This window comes from Pieris napi, chromosome 15 (assembly GCF_905475465.1).
Source record: "Pieris napi chromosome 15, ilPieNapi1.2, whole genome shotgun sequence".
NCBI classification, from domain to species: Eukaryota; Metazoa; Arthropoda; class Insecta; order Lepidoptera; family Pieridae; genus Pieris; species Pieris napi.
In genome coordinates this window covers 5886222-5911206 of record NC_062248.1, presented here as the reverse complement: position 1 = coordinate 5911206, position 24985 = coordinate 5886222, and the positions used below count along the sequence as shown (strand labels likewise).

At 32.7% G+C, this 24985-nt stretch overlaps 1 protein-coding gene across 4 annotated transcripts; it reads left to right on the top strand.

The window, feature by feature from the left end:
- The first annotated feature begins 63 nt into the window (after positions 1–63).
- Positions 64–24756, top strand: LOC125056963 (chitin synthase chs-2). 4 transcript variants are annotated; one of them, XM_047660347.1, is made up of 23 exons: positions 64–173; positions 5249–5350; positions 12037–12281; positions 12925–13091; positions 14066–14393; positions 15249–15448; positions 15650–15968; positions 16378–16598; positions 17125–17392; positions 17508–17770; positions 18020–18230; positions 18553–18753; positions 18869–19095; positions 19384–19551; positions 19834–20139; positions 20418–20659; positions 21002–21155; positions 21255–21407; positions 22018–22194; positions 22827–22994; positions 23109–23352; positions 23458–23603; positions 24059–24756. In XM_047660347.1, exons 2-23 carry the CDS (start codon positions 5256–5258, stop codon positions 24254–24256), a joined length of 4701 nt encoding a protein of 1566 aa, XP_047516303.1. In that variant the 5' UTR covers positions 64–173; positions 5249–5255; the 3' UTR covers positions 24257–24756. The 4 variants fall into 4 exon arrangements, with proteins under 4 accessions (XP_047516303.1, XP_047516302.1, XP_047516301.1 ...); XM_047660346.1 differs by lacking the exon at positions 22018–22194 and adding an exon at positions 21660–21836; XM_047660345.1 differs by lacking the exons at positions 64–173; positions 5249–5350 and adding an exon at positions 10448–10578.
- Positions 24757–24985: the final 229 nt, after the last annotated feature.

The following is a 24985-nucleotide window of genomic DNA, read 5'->3' as shown; positions in this document are numbered from 1 at the left end:
TGGTTAGACAAAACCTGGTCAGAAAGTAAAGTTCTAAAGTGAGAGGTCGCGTGAACCGCGGGCGCAAGGCAGTAAGCGCGCAGCGACCCGACAACACAGCCGCACAATGCGACTCTCGCGAGTGAACCTTATATAGTGACACACATTACGGATTTCTCTTTCTTCTACTAACCGTAAGTTATTTATAAACTATCATTGTACTTCGTTTAAGCGTCATAATTTAAATACTGGTTGAAAATTTTTTTTTAAGTTGATCAAAACGCCTCATACCATCAGCTGTCAAGAAAGTCTAGCCCTAATCCATACATACATTAATTCCTTTAGGATTTTAAAATTATTATACATTGGCTTTAAACTACAACAACCGTTAATGAGTGTGAATTTCAATTTCTCATAGAGCGGAGAAGTTTTTAAAACTAAGATTCGTTTTCGAAAGCGCGAAGCCGTGACTTGACGAAATCGTGGGGTTTTTAAATGTAGATGACAATATTAAGAGCAAAGTATTTATATTCTGGATATGTACCTAAAGTGTCGTTGTTATTCAACTTATTGAGATCATATCAATTTCCCAAATAAAAATTGTATAAGACTTAGATATAACTATTGCAGATCGTGCAATGCCAAACAAAAGTGAATGTAGGCTGCTCAGTCGATAAGTAAGAGCGAGAAACCTTGTAAACGTAATCACTGGTACATATTTTATATCGTTACAAAAAATATCAACGATCTATGAATAAGTTATAGCTTTATAATATCTTTGTCGTTATTCTAAATTTGATTTGGGTACTTAAGATATCGATTGAATTGTATTAATTACTAATGCTAATATGAAGAGAAATTAACTTCTTGGTAATAGCGAGAAATTTCTCAAGATGTGACATTTAATGTCAAAGAAATCGTGTTGGCTTCTTTGTGAATTTGTGCGTGGCAGCTTGGTCCTCGAATATATCCGGTCTCGAGGGTCGTTCTAAGTTTGAATAATTTAGTGTTTCCGTAATAATTATTACATAATTAACAAAAAACAATGCGTTATGACCCAACTGTTACTCGCCAAGAACAAGTTAACTTTTAATTACGCTTATGGCATTAGCTGTAATCGTTTCGTAATTTTAATTGCTATCCTACGCATTAGTGAATTCCAGTTTAATTTAGGATTTAAGAGTACATTTAAATAACTATAAACTATTTAAAAAATGGATGATTGTAATTTATAGACGCGTAATTCAGGAGACAACTCGGCCGAAGCTTTTCTAAGATTTTTAACGAGAAACTATTTTCCAATTATGAAAATGTAGAAATCTTATTTGGATATATGTCGCATTCTTATAGTAATAAATCAGCTTATAAATATTAATGAAAACACTTCCTAGATTTTAAATATTCATTCGTTTCAATAAGGTCAAACGATGAATCGCATATTAGAAAAACATAATGATGTGAAAATTCATTCACCATTAGAATCTTACATTATCACTTATGTACATAGCCTATAGAATATTTTCATAAAGTTAATGATGCGTATGAAACTTGGACGAAAACCAAAGTGGGAAAAAATTCCTATATCGTATACACTGCGGACACTTTAGACACTAGAGCAAAGTATGTGTAAGTATTATATTTAATAAAATAAATATCCAGCAAAGCCGGGACTGAACGATAGTATACCTACTTAGGTAGTAGTAATATAAATACGTGATAATTTGAAACATCATCGACGTGGAAAATACGCGTGGCATATGTTGAGATATGCATCTTCCTTTATCGATTTTAATAACTTTTTTTAAAAATTAAGCAGAGAATATATAGTTTTAGTAGCTGTGAAAATTTACCTTAAATGTTGTTATTACATAGAAACGACGTTTGACTTTATAATTATCGAAGTTTGTAGTAACTATTATTTTCACTTAATTACTATAGCTAAGTGAAATCAGAAAATAATGGTCATGGCTACGCTGTGATATTAAAATCAAGTTGTTTCGTAATATTCATACAAACGAATAAACGCACATTCAGGATATTGCAGGCTCGCGTGTAACTGAAACGATAATCAAATTAACTCGAATTGCCGAGTACAAATTGCAAAATCATATATTTTTAATATACACTTAATATAAATACTTAGTCCTAAGTTAATGTTTATTCATATTCTTAACCTAGATAGCAATAATAATATTAATTAAAAATTGATAAATAGAAAACTAAAATGAATTTAAAAAGTTTGGCAGCATTTCATCGCGGCATTGCGATACTGTCGTGATTAGTAAGTTAATTTTATCCCTTACAAATATACTGTTAACTAATTGGACGTAGAAAGCTATAGTAATAATTTATTATTGTTTACATTTTTCTTTTAGTTCTGTTGTAACAGAATATACAAGTATCATCAAGTACAAGTAATATGTATTTACGAAAAATATAATTGCAAAACTATAGAGCTACCTCAAAAGGCTCTTGAAGAACCAATTTTATTTGTTATAAAATAGTTGTAACCTCTTTCTCCTGCTTTATAGTCTCTAGTGTTTGTTATACATTGCACCAAAACTTTACCCTGTATAAAAGAATTCAACGCGCTTGCAATAGCTCGCGCGAGTTTTGTAATACCTGTAATACCTGCATACATAATATCATTTGTAATACAATACACCGTATAAAATGTATCAAAATTCTAAGCGTTAACTTTCAGTAGTAAAAAACGATTAATTGTGATGTCCATAACTGTAAATTGTGTTTAAACCTAATATATTAACATTACGTTATAAATGTTACATGGATATGCAATATAACCTGTCACGCAATGTCTCATGTACCTTGAGAGGCATTCAACCATAAGGAGGTTACAGTTTGTCAATGTTTTATTATTGAGTGTATCATATCAATACAATACCGAATCATTGATTTGTTGAACTATTTACATTGGTAAAATTTCATGTGGGGTTCTGCGACTGATTCATAATTAGCAAATAGTCAAGTACCGCCATTGTTGTTTCACCGAAAATCAAGCGCAAGACCTACGCTTTAAGCTGTACCTAAATCCACGTACGCGGTTATAAAGTTCAAAATTTTTAAATATCTAAGTACAAAGTAATAAGCATTGGATATTTAGTATACATTCAAACTAAGTTTATGCAACCTTTTAATTTAATTATTCATATGAGAATTATCTCCTAAACTAACATACGAATAGCGCCATTTTGTAATAAAATTCATATTATTATAACGATTACACCATATTTATGTTTAATTAAAATTATCATTTTTATCTAAGAAATCCACGAAATTAACTTGTAAAAAGAATAAGTAAGGTAAGGCGTGAGGTTGCGCCATGAGTCAGGCAGTGGGGGGCACTGGCCGTCAATAGTGAAAGTAAACCGTACATAATCTGGTATTTTGGTGTAAGCTTTGATCCACGCATGTGTAATATACACAAGACTCGAAAAGAAGGATTTTAATGTAATACTATTATTATTCATAGTATTGTCTTTGATTGACATAACTTTTATTCATTTAATAAAACACTATTTTGACCGGATTGAAGTTATGTATTATTATAAATTTACAACTATTTGACATAATTTTAAATTTATAATAATACATAACTTCAATCCGGTCAAAATAGTGTTCTATTATTATTCGATAAATCTTTGAAATAACGACTAGTAGTGGGTACCTCCGTTACTCTGATGCATATTAAGTAAATAATTTTTTTTTATATAATAGGGGGGCAAACGAGCTTGCGGGACGACCAAAAAGTGCAGTCTTCGCAGCCCATAGACACATAGATATTGAAAATGTAAAAAAGGATATATATAACTTTTTCGCCGGTCCCTGAATCTAAAAAAAATATGAAGAGTTTCTTATCCTAGCTAGAATAAAGGATTTATTCTTAATCGCATTTAAGTTTTGAACCCGCATATACTCTTTGTCCATTACGCGAGGAAGTCGCTGACCTTCGGTCTGTCGGCCTGGACGCTAATAAAAAGAACAATAAAACTGATAGAAACGTTTAAGGGCATACGTATTCTTTTTAGACTTTTATTTTTACACTGGTTATTGCGGAAACAGTTGGCATATTATGAATCTGAAGTAAAAAACTATCCGCCTTTTCGACTCCTCTTTTTGTAGAACGCTTTTCTGCATAAACTTCACTATGTAGATTTCTTGGAGCTAAATATACCTAACTCAAGTTTTTTATCTGCGTTTTTGATTCCAGTATCGAATAAGGTGAATTATTCATCATAAAGAGTATATATCCTTTAAAAATGAAAAATATATTTATTATAAATACCATTTGCAAGGGATTATCGACCTTTAAGTTATGCGCTATCTTAAAGTGGGATATGATTCACGCCATGGCTGTTGCATTGTAAATAAAATATTTTATAGAATGTTTATTGTACAAAGCTATAATATAAAGTATGTAATTAAAAATTAATTCATTGGACCAATTGCTTCAATAATTGAATTGACAATATTTTATTAATTGAATTTCAATTAATATAATACAGACTCTTGTGACATTATACATAGTACCTATAAAAGGCATTATTAAAAACTAACTGGCATTAAAATCCTTCAAACTTAAAAATTGCTGAACACATTTTGGTTGTCGACCCCATTTTAAAATCTAAATAAGATAATTAACCTTTATTCAAAGCGGGTAAGTCACGTGTTTTATCTAGCTAGTGTTTTAGTATAAAATCTCGTTTATATTTTATCTTAGTAATAACATAAATCATTGGAAAATCGTAAAATATCGGCAAATGTTGCCGAAGTCATTGAAAAACCGGTCGATCACGCATTAGGTCGTGATATGTTTCGTCTACCAATTGATGTTGTAAAATTATATAGATTTATAAGCAAATGCATAAACGTATCTATATAATATGTTTATGCATTTGATAAAATGTATGCATAAACCTATGTTTACGTATAAATTTATACTATTTTAATATTAAATAACATAAGAGTTTGTTTGGTTAATCCGCTGTTGGATTTTTATTTATTTAAGAAGAAACAATAGATTCATCGCAAATATATAAAAATAAATACAATTTGTAATTAGAGCAATTAAAATTGCTTAACACATAAGATTTTTTTATGAAGTAGTAGAAAATACTTTATTTTTTTATCATTTTGTTTGATCTCAGGCTATCAAAAACAATTTAGCGTTTAAAACACGACAGTAACTCATAATTTAGATACTTTTGGCAGAAATTTAATAATAATATTTAATCATAATAAATTTCAGATCCAAAATGGCTACCTCCGGCGGGAAGGCGCGGAGGGAGGAGCAGAGCGACAATTCTGACGACGAACTATCACCGCTAAATAATGACACATATGGAGGAAGGTATGCCATTTGCCAATTAGGTTTCTAATCTCTATGGTTTCGTTGTTAAGTACTTGATTTATTTAAATTGGTGCTCCTTGGCTACTCCTCTATGTTACCTCGAGTTGGAATACACTTATGCATATGGCGTAAATGTTTACATAATTAGACTAAGAAATTACTCACAAAGTAACAGAACTTCATTTTCTTACTTTAGTTGCTTCTTTATTAAAACCATTTATTGTTAGATGTATTACATTGTTACTATGGTTTATTGAAAGTTATGTCTCTACAGATCCTTTCATACGAACAATTTACAGAGTAAATATAATGTTTACATAGAAACACAAAATTTCTAAAATCGCCATATTGTTTCGCATACAAGACCTACCTACCTTGGCTATTTCTCTAATAGAATATGATACTCTCTTCGTTGCGTAAAGCCTACAATGATATCATCTCAATCACACGCATAACTATGACAACACACATATAGAATCTGCTTAGAAATGCCATTTTTTATGTGATTCACCGCAACAATTAATAGATAAACCGCAGAATATCCCATGTTTTCATTGACAAACCAGTTGGTATTTCTTGAAGGTTAATCATTTAGGTTTTAATTTATTTAAAAACAACATGAAACACGTGCAAATTAAACAAATTTTGGTTATAACGATCGATATATGTAGTATACAGGACTCCTTTATATTTATTAAACTTTGATAACTCAAGGATAATTTAACTTCTAAAGCTATATAAAAATACACTTTTAGGTGCATTGCAGATGATTAAAGGCCAATTGGATTATTCTTTTTAAAGCATGGTAATTAAAAAAAGTATCATGGCTCCAGCTTATAGTAATTGGTTAAATGGCATTGATCAAGTTTCAGACATATGTGCAAATATCTATATCGGGATTAATATTTTATTCGTATCCGGGTTGCGTCATTATATTGCTTTTCATAAAGTTCTTTCACATATATAAACTTCTTCGCCTTAATGATTCATACAGAACTCAATCTCAACGCGGGAGTAAATAAAATTGCACTTTATTCATTAGGTATTTAGCAAAGCCCTACTGAATAAAAGAAAACTAATAGGTTTATTGAATGATTTTTATTTACTTGAATATCAGCTGTAAAATATTCCAACAAAGGTTCTTTTTTACAAAGACTTGCTCTCGAACTATTGCCTGACAGTTTGATTTTATCTATTACTAGCTGCCCCCGTGAACTTTGTTTCGCCTTTATGATTTTTTTAATCACACTACTTTTTAGTACCTACCAAGACATGGAAACTTTGCTACCCCATAGAAACTGTTTTTCCGGAATAATAACCTAAGTACTAAATAAAACTATATTTTTCATTTGTTTTTAATTTCTGTGCTTTCCTCAGAGTTCAAGAAAGTAATTAAAAATAATTACTCGAATTGGTACAGCCAGGACGCGAACAGGTCAAGTTTTGCGCTTAGCAATGTATTTTGCCATTCATTTTTATATATATAGATAGATATGCTATGCACTAATAATATTCTTAGCTCAAGCTAGTGGTCAGAGCGGCCGGAACCCGCTCAAATGCCAAGGTTGTCAACTCTGACGACACAACTTTCGATCAGTGCGCTACATTTTTGCGCCCCACTTATTTCCTTATTGCGAAGACCGTTGAAGTAAAATGCTATTTCTGCACTAGTTATACTAATACATGTAATATGATGGCCTTACGGCTGATTTTCTATTAGACTAAATATAGCAACTTTAACAATGTATGATGCAGATTGTTTCATCTTGAGCTGCGTTTACTTATACATAACCATTCCATACCGATTTATCTGTTTCATAGATGTATCAGCTACGGTATTCTGTAACTCCCAATAGCGATCCCGACTTGAATGATCGGTTTTTGAACCGTGATTTTCCAAGGTTGCGACATTAAAGTTACAGTTCAAAAACCTAAGTACATTTAACAAATGACTGCATATGCTTAATAACTATAAATAGAGTAATTCAAAATAAATAAAGCTGTTTAGCTGTATCTAAAAAGTTGGCTACAAAACAACAAAACTGTGAGCAGACCGACTGAGTACCGGGTCAGACGTGTTTAGAATATGTATTTAAAAACAACGGGTTTTGTCTCAATGTAACATTGACTTTTATCAATAACCTTAAATAATAAAACAACATAAAAATCGTAGAATAGAAATACTAAGTGTAATACAAATCCATATGTTATTTCAAATTGTTCTAAATTTAAAATTTGTGTCACCAATTTTTATTCTATAGTCTCAAATGGTGTTTTGTCTATGGTCATTCATAGCATGATATTAAATTTATGGTAAATTTTCATTTGGTTAACAGTATGTTTTATGTAATGGTTCAATAATTTCTTATATCCTAAAATAAACAAAAATAATATAAGAAAAATGACTAGGATTTAATAACAACACTTTACTTAGTTAGTCTATAATTGTCGTATTGTAATGATGATTTCTTCACGTGGCAATTACCACTTGTCGCATTAATTACTCTATTAGTTAATAATTCTACACAATTTATGAGTTTGTACTGGTTTATAGCTTAAAAAAATATTACTCGGTCATTGGCCGTGACTATTTCAATAAGATGCCTCTTTGCATACTAAATTATCGACAACAATGTCTTATTTTACCAAATACTAAGAACACACTAAAATTAACATGCAGCTAACTAAAATTAACCCTCAAAAGTAAAAAATGTTTTCCTATTTTATGCCTACGTGGATATATGTGACCATCTCAGATCGTAAACCAATTTTGAACTTGTCTTTTTGTTATTCCTGTGTTTATGTATTAGAGTTTTCAAATATATATTTACACAATAATAATTATATATATAAGAAAGTTACTTTTCAGGACACGCGAACATAGTGTCGTAAACATTATAGAACAGTAATGATTGGACATTATTTTAGTTTAATAACTTTATTGTAAAAAATTAAGTAAGCATCATATCTGCTGGATTGTTAGTTAAAATTGACTTTATAGTTAGGAAAACCTTTAATCGTCACGCATTTAATTTAAAATGTTTTAGTTACAAATAATAAAACCCGTTACTACTAAATTATTGCAAAAAAATATGACGAAGCTGTTGTAAGGTCGTTTTAAAACCACACGACTATTCAAAAATAAAAATCACGTCATATTCATATCACCGTTTGTTAACGATACTATAAATTTCATAAATAGTGTTAGGTATGTGCTTAAAGAACTTCTATACTTGGTTTTTTTGGAAACCCGGATACATTTTTTTCAATTTTTTTAAAATATGATTAGGGGCCAGACTTATTTACTTATTACTGGCTCCTTCAGACTTTTAAAGCCGATATTGAGAGTAAGGGTGCTGGTTTTATTTCAATTCACCTCAAATTGTTGTCTTAGTGTAAGATTCAGAATCTTAACTTAGCACTAACAATTTATTTGGTAAGTCTGTGTTCGCTGAATCTTACCAACCCACCCAATCACATAAATCCCAATAATCTAAATATCAACAACGTGTGTGTGTGTGCATGCACGTAAAGCTGATCCCTACCCAGTGCAACAGAATTTTTATTAATAAGTAGATATCATAATAAACGAGTCTAAAGTTGGGTAGGGTCTAAATTTTGCACCAAACGACATTGAAAATCCTTTGTTCGCTAAGGCATTCGTTGCAGACAATTCTGTGTCTAGATCGTGAATGTTACGAGGTCATATAAAGCAATTTTGATATTTAAAATGACTAATAATTTGGGTGAAACCCTTCGCATAATAATGGTAATAATATTGTTATTCATTTATTGTATAAAAATATATAATACCAGTCGCTCTGTCATATATAAAAAACAGAAAAAGAAAGATAAACTTTTTGTTCTCCAATTTAATCTTTAAAATTATTTGTAACAAAAATCTTTTTAAAGGTAGCTTTGCTAATACACAGTTGGAATTATGTGGAAAGGAAACTTGATATGGAAATCGGAATTGATATAAAAGTTACGGGATAGGATCTAATTGCAATTTTTAATGATAAATATACCAAAAAACATTCAGCTCAGATTACTGTATCTGTTTCATGATCATTTGTTTTTCTAATTGGCAAAAGTATGTGATCAGCGTTCTGTCGCTGACACATGCTGTCGAGTTTTTGGGTCTAAGACAAGTACGTATTCTCACGACGTTTTCCTGCACCGTGCGAGTGTTAAATGCGAACATATAAATCCATTAAGTCAGGCGGGAATCGAACTAACGAGCACAGAGATAAGAGTCGCTGGCTGAAGACTAGTCTTAGCAGCAGTAGCACTAGGCCTAGCCCTACACTGCTTTTAGAAATGCTGGATTATTTAATACCTCACCGCAAAAAATTCTAAGTTGACATACTTAGTTATTTCTTTAACCACATTTTAAAATATCTAAAATAATATCAGTAACTTTCTTAGATTGATACTTTGTCTTAATCATAATTGGTTGATAAATAGAACACTTTCATTTTACTTTGTAATCTATGGATCTGGTGTCCGTATTTATAATTAACAGCGATATAATTTCACCTGCCCACTGCCGCAGAACGAAGAAATTGTGCTTCTTTCTCTAACACTAAGATATTTTTTTATTACTTAGCGGTAGTTAAAGCTATGGGTTAAAAATATCCATGTATGGTTTTCGGAAAGGACTTTTTGTATTTACTATTAATACAATAATTTAAGTATTTTATATATTTTTTAATAAAGCATATATGTCCTATCAATTATTCGGTGTGTACAGCGAACAGATGCGAAAAAAATATTATAATTTCAATATATTTATAATTTTTTAGTATATTTTTAATTTCATATGAATTGTCGCAAGATATAATATGTGTAAACATATAATACTTCTTATAGATAATGCCTTTGCTTAAAAAAAATACAAGTCGAATGGTAAACTTATGATTTTTTGAAGACGGTTAAAAATGAGGTTTATATAGCAAATATGACATATTAATATTCAAGAATGGTCCGCCATGACAACGTTTCGTTTGGCGATGGAAGCGCGCGGCCAGTATTTCTATGCCAATCACCGTTTGCTGTCCTCTAACAATGAGTTATTAATTTTCTATATTTAATTTTAAAAAAGTGTTTCGTGATGTAAAAATGAGTGAACACGATCGCAAAGTATACTATGAGAGGCAAGATCTTGAAGAGCCTGTGTATAATAATAATAATAATTCAATTTACAGTAATTATTGTAGTATTTACAGGTATGTTGCAAAAATATACTATTTATTCTTGATTCAACATATTAAAATTTAATTAACAATGGTTAGAAGAGTACCGTGAAAGTTGAGTTAAGAAAGAATGTTAACTAGGCCTTATCTTTAAGTTTAACATAAAATGTAGATGCAATAATTAACATTAATCAAACAAATTTTAAAACAGGAAGAGTTCTAAGTACACGTATGAATACCGTCGGCAACTTTCTACTGTCGTATTCAGCACGATGGCAAGGCGTAAATAAGTGATTGACGTGTTAATATTTAGGGTGACCACTGGATATGATATCACATTAATTTTAGAATATATCTTGAATAATTAGTACAATTTTTATGTTATAGTTTTAGAGCATGTTACGTCAATACAGAAATTAGCGCATACGTGGTACGTTAATAAATATTAATCATACAAAAGTTAGTAAATTTTTTACACATTGTTTGATTCTATAAATAAAATTATTTTTGCAATCACTCAATACGTTTATAGTATTACTACATAAAAATGTATGACCCTAAAAAATACGTATTTGGAAGGGATTTTTTAATTTAGTATCCGTTACGTTCGATGGTATCAATATTTTTTTTAATTTATACCATAGCGTTTTTCAATATGTATACATATTGTATATTTTGTGACCACCTCCGTGGCATCGTAGTTTTCGAGCGTGGTAACAAATTCTTAAACTTTCTGGGCCTCAGTTATAGGTTTGGGTCAGTAGGAACCGAGGGTTGATCAGCATTAAAAACTGATCAAAGAAACAGATATAGGGAAGTGTTTACCTCAGTGAGAAGTTACAGGAATTGAAATAATTGCTTAACCTAATTAATGTATGAACAATCAAATAAAATTCACTGCAACAAACTATCCTCAAGTGATTGTTTGTCGCAATATTTGCAACGTGTAGTTTTGAGTTATGATACCCATAACTTACGTAAGGTCTGTCACAACTTAGCCTTTCGAAACCAGTGCATTGTAACAGTACCTTAACTAGAACAAAAACTTAATCCGTGCTACCGGAAATATAGGAAGTGCGTTTTACCTTCAACGCGTGAGAAAGTGGTTTCATAAATGCTGCCTTGAAGGAGGACGGACACTCGTAGTAGATACAAAAAAATACATATTTTATCTTTATTTTTCTATCTCTTGAATGTCAAAGGGTTAATAATATGTGCTACTTAATAAATATAAGTTCACGTCATTGAGAGCCCTAAATTTAAGGAACAATTGACATGGTTTTTTTCTAAAAATGTTATTGTTAAGAATCGTAGTTGGTTAAATATGTGTAATATTTCTAGAAATACATCAATTATCAGATACTAAACCTAATTTAGACTCGACACTACGTATGACTCCTGTTTGTCAAATATCTACATGTTGACACGTCAGAGTCGTAGTTTTAAACTTTTTAATTCTATTTACTAACATTTTTGTTTGTCGTTTTCCAGCCAAAGAACAGTACAAGAAACGAAAGGATGGGACGTTTTCAGAGAATTCCCGCCAAAGCAGGACAGTGGGTCCATGGAAAGTCAAAAATGCTTGGAATTCACAGTCAGAATCCTGAAAATCTTAGCTTATGCAATCACATTTATTGTAGTACTTGCTTCTGGCGTTGTAGCGAAAGGAACTATTCTCTTTATGACTTCCCAGTTAAGAAAAGATAGAAGACTAGCTTATTGTAATAGGAATTTAGGTAAGTAAACACATTAGTATTTTTATTCAATTTATTTATTAGTTATCGTACAGCTAACATACATATTATAAAACAAAACACTTAGACAATATACAAAGCCAGAACAGATTACATAGATAAAAAATATATGTGAAACAGAAAACTAATACGCAAAAAAAATGAAAGAAAACTGAAATGTAACTTTAAACAAACGACAATTAGTACTTAATGTTTCAAAGAAAAAACTAGATTGTTATTGCTAAACAAAGTCAAAGTCTTCCCGCCTCTTCAAATATTTCCTAACATCCTCTTTGGTGAGGTGAATTTTTTTTTACTTTATATGTAATTTCTTTCTTACTTAATTTTGGAAAATCATTAATTTAGCCATTTTTACAAAAGATTACGACGGACTGTAGAAATCTTAGAAACTTAGATGTTGAAGATGGGATTGAGAGTCCTTAGAAAACAATTAAAATACCACACTTAATTTAATTTTACCTAATTGAACTAGCATTTGAAATATTATTGATATACAATCTGAAAGTGTTTTTAAACATTTAAGTAAAAAATATGTGATCAAATTTCACTGGAATTTATTATCCTTTGTATGAGTCATTTTTTTGACATTAGCTTTTACTGTATGTATTGTTTTATGCAATTTCAGGTAGGGATAAACAATTTGTCGTAAGTTTACCAGATGAAGAGCGTGTGGCCTGGATGTGGGTGATTCTGGCTGCGTTTGCGATACCCGAAGTAGGAACCTTCATACGATCTGTTAGGATATGTTTCTTCAAGTCATCAAAGAAGCCAAGAAGCATACAATTTATTGTGGTAAGTATATATGAACATGTGTAAGATATTATTTTAGACAAAAAAAAATCGATCGAAAAGTACAGAAAATAAGGTAAAGAATCAGTGCAATAAAAACAAAAATTATGTCTGCTGTACTCAGCACATAATTTCTCTATGCTCAATATATATAGTATATACGTAAATTATTTTCGCAAATTTTATATGCAAATTTAAACCTTTTTTTTAATATTTTCTAGATAAGTCCCCGACTATGTTGTCGTTGGAGGTATTATATAACTTACGTAAATAGTATTGGTAACCCGGATGATTAAACACTGCTACCTATTTCTTTTAGCAACTTTTTGTATGACATTTACAGCAAATTCCAGAAAGATGCTTCTTAACCTGTTACTTCTATTCCCATAGCTTGTTCCGTGTTATACCTGTTGTATCCATACATTGGACAGTCGGTCAGAACATGTAACACCGTCTCTTCAGCTGTATTGCTACAAGGACAGGCACTTTGTCTAACCCTGAAGATACGACAAAAACCCACCGTGAAATTTACACCTTGCCATACCCTACTCAGCTTAACTTTAGCTTAAATTTATCCATATTTATTAAAACATAGATAATATCTTGCACAACTCTTAATTAACTACCTAACTCTATTTTGTACAGTGTTGGTGGCTTCAACGTGCGACTCTCATCCCTGAGATCGTACGTTCGATCCCCGGCCGTACACCAATTTCCTTTTTTTCTATGTGCGCATTTAACATTCGCTCGAACGCTGAAGGAAAACATCGTGAGGAAACCGACATGTCTTAGACCCAAAAAGTCAACGGCATGTGTCAGGCACTGGAGGCCAATCACCTACTTGCCTATTAGATTGAAAAATGATCATGAAACCGATTCATACATCTGAGGCCCAGACCGCAAGAGGTTGTAGCGCCACCGAATTTTTTAGTCTATTTAGTAACACATTTCTCAATAAATAAAATACTTAATTTCAGGTGTTCATAGCTGAGTCACTACATACGATTGGTCTGGCTTTACTCTTATTCAAAATCCTACCCGAATTAGACGTAGTAAAAGGCGCCATGATTACGAATTGTATGTGCATAATACCAGCAATACTCGGCCTACTATCTCGGAACTCGCGAGACTCGAAACGATTCGTGAAAGTTATAGTCGACATGGCGGCTATAGTTGCTCAAGTTACTGGCTTCATTGTGTGGCCGCTTCTTGAGAATAAACCCGTGTTATGGCTCATACCAATCTCAGCTCTATGCATATCTCTTGGATGGTGGGAAAATTACGTGACCCGACAGAGTCCTATTGGTAAGACCATTGTATTGTAAATTATATAGGCGGTTTCTCCATACTACGTTATTGTTTAATATATAATCTAAGATTTTTAAAAACTAAATCAATGAAATTACACTAGTTTAATTAAGTACTTCTTCGTTTTTTCTGTAATTTTGTTACCCTGTGATGACTAGATCATAGAATAGATGAATACCTTACTTAAAACAGTGCAATATTGGAGTTATATAATTTATTTTTCATAAATATCCCTTATTCATTTACAAAACTGTTTCATATTTCCCCTGACAATATACCCATAATAACCCTTACGTTCGCCTTTGCTGTTTGGTTCCAACTTTCAGTTGCGCCGCTACCTATCTTCTCAAAATGAAATAATTTCCTGTTTATTTTATATATTTGGACTAATATATAAAATAAACAAACCACGGATAACTAATGATCTATGCCATTCCAGTCTATTATTTTTGGTAATTTGTGTTACACATCTGTACCTCTCGGAATAAGGTAGTTGAAAGATATAAAGTCTATAAATGGCGCGCTTGTCAACATTAGGAAATATCTTATTAGCGACCCGCTGCATCTTCATCGTAAGAAACGTTTTCGTTCGACCGTTTTATCCCCGACTACCACGAAAAAGCCTTTAAATTTTTCTTTTAACAGACTGGCTATATGGCCTATGCCACTCACAAATAACATGGCTTCTCTTGGTATCTGAATCGATTCAATAGACAGAGAACTTTAACTCTTCATTATATTAATTACACCAAAATCGCGAAGGAAAAGGTGTTTATAAAAAGAGCGCCTGTCAAGCGCTATCTTCTAAGTTGAACAGTCACATAAATAAATGTGTAAATGTTTTCGTTACAGGTATAATGAAAAGTTTGGGTAGACTGAAGGAAAATTTGAATCAGTCCCGCTATTATATCTATAGACTCATCTCTGTTTGGAAGATTATTCTTATGATGCTGTGCGTTATGATGTGTATTTGGATGGATGGTGATGAACCAGCGATGTTTTTCCAATTGTTCAATGAAGGTTTTGGGCCACATAACATTGTTGTAGAAGAGGTGAGAATAAACTTTCAAGTAAATTATTATTAACGAAAGCACATAGAAAAAGAGTTAATAAACGTAAGCAATTGTTACTATCGTTAAAATATTTATTTTACTTACTACCAAATATTAAAGTGTATAAACAAAAATAAAGCATCAATTAAATGCTAATATTAACTTGTTTACTTTAGGGCCAATATTTATTTTTATTTTTAGGTCCAAATTCAATTGGGAGGCACAATAATTCCCGACTTGGCGAATGCAACTTTAACAGGGGATTCTGTAGAGGTAGCGGCAGTACACAAGTCTGCATTCTACGTCCTTCTAATACAAGTCTTTGCTGCCTATTTCACGTATATTTTTGGGAAATTCGCTTGCAAAATTCTCATTCAAGGATTCAGTTATGCCTTTCCTATTAACTTGGTCATTCCGCTAGTCGTTAATTTATTAATAGCAGCTTGTGGCTTAAGGAATGGTGATACATGTTTCTTCCATGGTACCATCCCGGATTACTTGTTCTTCGAAAGCCCACCAGGTACGCCAATAATTAAATGTCATTTGTCACGTACTAAAAGTTTGATTGTATATTTATTTGATGCAAGAAAACATACATGAGAAAAACGCTAGACATTACAAGAATTGAGATCTTAGTCTTAAGCCTAATTTGTCTGTCTCCACCATGTCGAGCAAAAAATATAATATCACACTACACGATGAAGTTCGAAATTTAAATTGATCTTTTCAACGAGCGATTTAGCGCCAAGTTTATTATCTAATCTCCAAATTGTCTTAAAGATAGTAATGTCTATAAAACTTATTACTAAAATGGGTATTGTCCTTAGATTAAATTTATTTATTTGAAACTTTTTACTTTTCTAGGCAGTGTTGGGTATTGTGCATATAAAGGTTTAATACAACAAATATTTGTAACGTTTCTTTTACAGTTTTTAGCCTTAGCGACTTCATATCTAGACAGATGGCGTGGGTGTGGCTGTTATGGTTGCTCTCTCAAACATGGATAACGTTACACATTTGGACACCTAAAACGGAACGTTTAGCTTCCACTGAGAAACTGTTTATATTACCTATGTACAGCGGATTGCTCGTTGATCAAAGTATGGCACTCAATAGAAAGAGGGATGATCATAAAGATGTGAAAACCGAGGTAGCTATGATTTTATTATGTTTAACCTTTTGTTTACGCGTGTATAATGTTTTTATTCTTTAACAGTTTTGTAAAGTGAATGTAAGATATATATAATACAAAATTCGATGACGTGAAAAACGAGATACAGTACCTCGTAATAATAAATAAACTGCTATTTATATACGTTACATTATACCTTAACTTGCTTTGCGCGCGAAAGGCTAAATATTAGCAGTTGACGTTGGTGTGGCTTCAGTGTGTGCCTCTCATGTCTGAGGTCGTTTGAACCCCGACTGTGGACAAATGGACTTAACGTACGCATATAACTCGTACTATGAAGGAAAACATCGTGAGGAAACCGGCATGCCTTGAACTCAAAAAGTCGATGTGTGTCAGGCACAGGCTGGTCACCTACTTGCCTAACAAATGATCACGATACACGATTAAATGTCAATTTAATTAAAAAAAAGCCAAATCTTGAATTTGATAAAACACATTACTTTTTTATTTGCCGTACCTACCGTTATAGTTTCTTTAATTTCAGGACCTCGCTGAAATAGAAAAGGAAAAGGGCGACGAGTACTACGAAACAATATCAGTGCATACTGACAATACGAGCTCTGCACCAAGAATTGTTAAATCGTCTGACTCTATTACAAGGATCTACGCATGCGCAACTATGTGGCACGAGACTAGAGACGAAATGATGGAGTTCTTGAAGTCAATTCTAAGGCTGGATGAAGATCAGTGTGCTAGGAGAGTTGCCCAGAAGTATTTAAGAGTTGTGGACCCTGATTATTATGAGTTTGAAAGTAAGTAATTTTAATGACACACTTGTAATCTTTTGAGACGTTCGAAGGATCTATTTTGTTGTAAAACACAAAATGTAGCTATTTTTTTAAAATAATAATTGAGTTTTTATTCCAGCCCATATATATTTGGACGATGCCTTTGAAATATCAGACCACAGCGACGATGATTCTCAAGTCAATAGATTCGTGAAACTACTCGTGGAGACCATTGATGAAGCGGCTTCAGAAGTGCATCAGACGATAATTCGTGTCCGACCGCCAAAGAAGTACCCTGCGCCGTATGGAGGAAGACTAACTTGGGTGTTGCCAGGAAAGACTAAAATGATATGCCACTTGAAGGACAAGTCGAAGATTCGTCACAAAAAACGTTGGTCGCAGGTTCGCTATCTATTTCCAGTTGCTAATAATAATTGTATAATCATTTATATATCGTAGATATGTAACTATGCAATGCTGAGCAATGTTATTCCATTTGGCACAAACCATAATTTAAATATTATGTATTCTTTCTTTTTTTCCCAATTTTTTTGGAATAAGTAAAAACTTAGTATTTTATTTCTGCCACGATATATCTTGCAAAACAGTGCGTCATTGTATCCATTTCTTTATAAATATTGTATATTACAGGTGATGTACATGTACTATCTTTTGGGACATCGCCTAATGGAGCTACCGATATCAGTGGACCGTAAAGAACTTATGGCTGAGAACACGTACTTGTTAACTCTCGACGGAGACATCGATTTCCAACCTCACGCCGTCCGTTTACTTGTTGATTTAATGAAAAAGAATAAGAACTTAGGAGCTGCCTGCGGTCGTATTCATCCAGTGGGATCTGGTAAATCTTAAATTTTTGTAAAAAATTTATAAGTCATAGAAACAGGAAATTTTAAAGTAACTGTTTGTTAAAGGGTCACGATTATCGCATAACAAATTAACACTTCTCTTTATTGCTGTTAATTTTTAAATTGATGTGTGATTCGTTTTCCTATCGTAAGTGGCACAAGTTTGAAATTCTCATATTTCCTAAATTTTTCACAAGGTTGAATTTATCTTGTTTAAAATTTCTGTAGTTCTTAAATTGAATAATAATTTGTATCAAATATGTACTAAGCCAGGCCTTTGGTCTAGTGTAGACTTCTATGTATCAAATTTTATAGGTCCGATGGTGTGGTATCAGCTATTCGAGTACGCTATTGGTCATTGGATGCAAAAGGCTACGGAACACATGATTGGCTGCGTACTTTGTAGTCCGGGATGCTTCTCGCTGTTCAGAGGAAAGGCTTTGATGGACGACAACGTTATGAAGAAGTATACATTAAAGGCTAATGAAGCCCGGCATTACGTACAGTACGATCAAGGTAAATTTCGGTTCTTTCTTTCTCGATAGCAAATCTAAGAAGGTGAGATAGACGTAGTAATAATGCTTCTTCGGCCATAAAACAACCAATCATTTATGTATGATTGACATTTCAGGGGAGGACCGTTGGTTATGCACACTGTTACTACAACGAGGATACCGAGTAGAATATTCAGCTGCATCCGATGCGTACACGCACTGTCCCGAAGGCTTCAGCGAGTTCTACAACCAACGTCGTAGATGGGTGCCCTCGACTATCGCTAATATTATGGACTTGCTCTTGGATTACAAACACACGATCAAAATTAACGATAACATCTCGTCTCCCTACATTGCATACCAGGTAAATAAGATGTTTCAATAAGTTCTTATCCATTTAGTTAGTTTCTATATTACTGATTTCTATACGCGGGTATGCTAAATAAGTTAACTGGGAAGCAAGTAGATTTTTGCGTTTCAAGGCTCTGCTAGACTCTGTAAACGTAGACTGTGACTTTGGCAAGTTTTAATTTTTAAACGGCATTTATCGCATATACCGTATAACTTGGAATTTCCAGCGATTAGTTGTTCCGAAAGGTTGTAAGTTGCGAGTCTTAAAAACAACAAATTAATTCATACAATTTATTTTTAGATGATGTTGATGGGTGGAACGATTCTTGGCCCCGGTACTATATTCCTTATGTTGGTGGGAGCTTTTGTAGCTGCTTTTAGGATTGATAACTGGACTTCATTCGAATACAACCTGTACCCTATTTTGTTATTTATGTTTGTTTGCTTCACGATGAAATCAGATATTCAGGTAAGGATATTTTACAGTCATATATCATAATAGCGCCAACTTGGGCCGGAAAAAACAAATTTCTGTTTTGAAACGGCTGTAGTTGGGTAGATATGAAAACAGAGGAATTGAGAGAAGGTATAATTAAATTTCTTTGTCTCTGACACGAGTAACGGTAAGAATTATGTTCGAATTATTAAACATTAGGTTTGAGGCTATCTGTGCCTACTCTAGAAAATGCAGGACAACTTATATATTGACGACATATATGTACTTTCTTAAACATACACAAATACATTTCAGTTGCTGGTCGCGCAAATTTTATCCACTGGCTATGCTATGATAATGATGGCTGTCATCGTCGGTACGGCACTTCAATTAGGCGAGGACGGCATCGGTTCACCATCTGCCATTTTCCTTATATCCCTATCAGGTTCCTTCTTTATCGCCGCTTGTTTGCATCCTCAAGAGTTTTGGTGTGTTGTACCGGGCATTATATATCTGTTATCTATCCCCTCTATGTACTTGCTTTTAATTTTGTACTCTATTATCAATCTGAACAACGTATCGTGGGGTACTCGTGAAATTCAACAGAAGAAAACCAAAAAGGTAATTGTTATTAAATATTTATAATTTATAAGTTAAGTAAGGTTATGTGTAATGATTTATTTATTTCATATTATTAAACATAAGGTTTGAGGCTATCTATTATATAGTATTGTAGTGAATAAGTTGTATATACATTCCTTTGATCGACATCAGATAATAAATCAGTGTAAAATAATAATATAACTCATTAAAAACCCAGAATAATAAATTTAATGCGATCCTATTACTTAGTACCTACACATTTGGCAAGCAATTCATACTATAAATTGATTATTTAGGAAATAGAAGCAGAAAAGAAAGCAGCAGAAGAAGCAAAGAAGAACGCGAGACAGAAATCACTACTTGGATTCCTTCAAGGAGTAAATAGTAACGAAGAAGAAGGTTCTATTGAATTTTCTTTTGCGGGATTGTTTAAATGTTTACTTTGCACACATCCTAAAGGGAACGAAGAAAAGGTGCAACTCCTTCATATTGCCTCTACACTTGAAAAATTGGAGAAAAAGATTGAGAACGTCGAGAGGTAAGCATTTAATTTAAGATTTTATGTTGCGGTCACACTTGACAATATTAAAGTTTCTTAGGTTGGGAGTAAGCTCGGTAGTTCATTTAAAAGTTGTGTGTATGTAAAAAGGCCGACTGATTACTGACAATTTTTTCAACAAACAAAACAGCGGCTCCGTTGATCATTAGCAATCATGAGAAAACTCAAAAGTCTGTTACATCCCACTGAACTTGAAGATCACTGATAGATACTACAGCTAAAATGATTAAAAAAAATATATTTTTGCTGCTTTTGGACCATAATTATAAAGCCTTAATCAAACAAATAAATAATACATATGTAACGTTTATTATTTTGCAGGGTGATTGATCCACACGGTCAAACCAGAAGCAGAAAGCTTTCAGTGGGTTTGAGAGGGAGCACTAATGGTGACGGATTGGTGACTGTATCAGAAAGGGAAGAGGATGAACATGATTCGGATTCCGAAACCGATACCATGTCGACAGTGCCAAGAGTAAGTACCTATATATTTTTTGGCAAAAGACTAAACAATGGAGAGCGATGCAGATTAGGTTTTATTTAGTGATTAGGAACTAATTAAACTTCATTCCAGGAAAAGAGAGACGATTTAATCAATCCATACTGGATAGAGGACCCAGATTTGAAGAAAGGAGAAGTTGACTTTTTAAGCCAGTCTGAATTAGGGTTCTTCAAAGATTTGATCGATAAATATTTGTATCCTATTGATGCAAACAAGGAGGAGCAGGTAATTAGCGAAGGAACTTGGAAGGAGTAGGCAATTTGCAAAAAAATATCAAAACAGTTAAAATTATTATAAAGTCAAACACACTAAAATTTTAATAAATAAAATGTTCTTTACTTCACTGATCATTCCATAACCGTATTTGTTTACGTATTTTGATTGATAAAATTCTCACGAACCTTAACCGAGATGGTGAAGCTTTACTCCAGATATTAAGTTCTAAGTATTTAAAAAATCTTCTTCCAAAAATTTTAGGCTCGTATTACCAAGGATCTGAAAGAGTTGAGAGACACATCTGTGTTTAATTTCTTTATGGTCAATGCTCTTTTTGTCCTTATTGTATTTTTGCTACAATTAAACAAGGACAACCTTCACTTTAAATGGCCCCTTGGAGTTAAAACTAATATTACATATGATGAGGCCACGCAAGAGGTAACGTGACAGAATGCGGATGTACAGCAATCGGCCTTCAACTATGACTGGGGACCGCTACGCGAATTAAAACAACTGAATCAATCGTGAATCAACTGAGTCGTCTCTCAATCGACGTTACCCGAACCTCTCTCACAGTTGAAGGTTGATTCCATTAATGCTTTCTTATGTAATTTTACAGGCTCGAATTGCACGTGACTTATTAGAGCTTCGCAATAAATCAGTTTTTGCGTTTGCCATGTTCAATGCTTTATTTATATTGATAGTATTCTTATTACAACTCAACAAAGATCAACTCCACGTGATTTGGCCTTTGGGAGTAAAGACAAACATTACATACATCGAGGATACAGGCGAGGTATAGCCAAATTGTTCAGTTTGTGTGTCTACACAATAACGTCCTTCTTCTAACCGGTCTCTTTCGGGATGGCACACCAGCATGAAGATCCCGTTATCTTCTACACCGTCTATTAAACAATTTGGTGTCACCTAATTCCACACAACCCTAAAACCCCAAAGCATATGTTCCAGTATTAGATTCACTCTTCAAAGTATCAGAATCGATTATATGATATTTCTGATCTATTAGACCACATGACGCAACCTTATTAATTGCACTTCCCTAATGTCACCTGTGATCTGTTCTCTATGGTGGTGGATCTTCAATTAAATTTATTTTTTTTGTTTTAACAAATAAGTGTTATTTGTTTGTGTACCCTTAATCCCACCCTAGTGGTGATTTGTTTAACAATTACCAATTTCGTTACAAAATCTTTCTGTAACCAATGTTTCCCAACTTCTGCTAATTAATTAAAATTTTATTTTATAAGGCACAATTTTTCCTGTGATACATGAATGTCGCACACGTGGTATGTTTGTAATTGTGAACGTTTTTTTTATGGTATGGGTGTGGCTATTATTCGCTTGAGTTGTATTGCTTTCCGCCATAATTGTATGTCTTCCATATTTTAACAATTTTGTATGTTCCAGGTGCTTATATCAAAGGAATATTTACAACTGGAACCAATTGGTTTAGTCTTCGTGTTCTTCTTTGCTCTTATTCTCGTAATCCAATTTTCGGCTATGTTGTTCCATAGATTTGGAACTATTTCACATATATTAGCTTCAACAGAACTTAATTGGTTCTGCACTAAGAAGGTACATTTACTATATTATACAAGTTATTACCTACTCTAGATATACTCTATATATATAGATATATATAGAGGTGTCCTTGTGATTAATTAAGTTAACTCCGGTGTCGTGTTTCAGGCTGACGATTTGTCGCAAGATGCGCTTCTCGATAAGAATGCAATAGCAATAGTAAAAGATTTGCAAAAACTTAACGGGTTGGACGACGAATACGATAACGACTCTGGGTCGGGTCCACAAAACGTTGGTAGACGCAAGACCATCCATAATTTGGAAAAAGCGAGACAGAAGAAGAGGAACATCGGCACTTTAGACGTTGCGTTCAAGAAGCGTTTCTTTAATATGAACGCAAATGATGGTCCAGGTACAAACATACTTGATACGTGTTACAAAAAACGTGCTCGTTAGAACACATATGCGTTAGGTGATGTTGTTAGGATTTAAAATATAGTCTTAAACTCATTTTCAGGCACTCCAGTTTTGAATCGAAAGATGACTTTACGCAGAGAGACTTTGAAAGCGTTGGAAACAAGAAGAAATTCTGTGATGGCTGAGCGAAGGAAATCGCAGATGCAAACACTAGGCGCTAATAATGAATATGGAGTTACAGGAATAGTAAGACTTTTAATTCAGTTATTTTTTTTTAATTTTTAAAAAAATTTATTAAATCAATAAGATGTAGATCCATATCTGAGCATGGACTAGTCAACATGGATAAAAAAAGCAGTTTTGTAAAGAAAGAACCATGCATGGAAAAAAATGCAAAAATTGCTTGACTTTTTGTTTAATTGCTAAACCTCAATATCTATCATCAATATCTAATGTCAAGAAAATTCTCTAAATTGACTTATTTCATAAATATTAAAATAAACATGAATATGACGATGGATAATAAATTTTTCTGTCCACCATATCGCCGACTTACATAAAAATAATACTAAAAAAGTTGAAGTATCAACTATTTAATAAATTAGTTGATAATTTCTATCGTAGAGTCTGCTGTAAAAGTTTTTTTTTTATATCAATCCATAGTCCCATGGTTTGATGTTATTGTCTTTTACTACTTGCAGCTTAACAACAACCATGGCATCGCCCCACGGCATCGAACATCCACTGCCAATATATCGGTGAAAGATGTCTTTGGTGAACCTAATGGAGGAATGGTGAACCGCGGATACGAAACAACACTAGGCGATGATGACGACAGTAATTCCATGAGACTTCAACCAAGACAGAACCAAGTCTCTTTCTCAACAAGATTTCAGTGATTCGCATTTTAGTGTTTACGGAAACGTCAAAATTACGATTTATGTAAAAATTACTAATCTACGCAATTTATGTTTGTGGGGCACAAAACCATATATTGGTCTATGTGTAAAATTGTCTTTGTACTAATGACACTATGTCACAATGTCTGAATATTACATCACCTTGACATTACTCAAACATGTTCCTTTGTAATAAAAAACAAACCTTTCTTTTTTTTAGTTCGTTTCGTGAACACTAAGATGCAATTTTTTAATTTTATCAACGCCTAGTTAATGCAATCGTAGATACTCATTTAGCATAGTTAGAAGTTAATCTTAGGAATATTTTATAGAATTGACTTGTGATATATTAAGAGATTTCTTAATTTTTTATGACAACGAAAGTTAACATTTCATATTGTTTTCTAGACTTTTTACATTTCTTATTACATAATAGATTTAGTATGTACACTGCCACATAAACTTTACAATATATGTAATTTTTAAGACAATTTTTTAAATGCTGATCTTTTATTTCTGTAATTGTCTCGTGTGATTTGTAACACAACATGGTGATGTTGACTGAAGAATAGTATGATTTTATTCGAGGCTCCAAATTGGCTGCCTTCCTAAAATAATTAAGCAGTTTAGAGAGTATATATTCTTATTTAAAATTGAGCTACTATAATTAAAAACATCATAGTTATAAATGCAAATCATTGATTAGACACAAAACATTATGAAAATTAA

Bases quoted from the DNA above. Each gene is read 5' to 3' on its own strand.
- LOC125056963 (XM_047660345.1), top strand. From the start codon at position 10,472: ATGAGTGAACACGATCGCAAAGTATACTATGAGAGGCAAGATCTTGAA. The intron at 15,969-16,377 runs GTACGCCAATAA...TTTCTTTTACAG, and splicing joins GTTCTTCGAAAGCCCACCAG to TTTTTAGCCTTAGCGACTTC. The intron at 23,353-23,457 runs GTACAAACATAC...ACTCATTTTCAG, and splicing joins GAACGCAAATGATGGTCCAG to GCACTCCAGTTTTGAATCGA.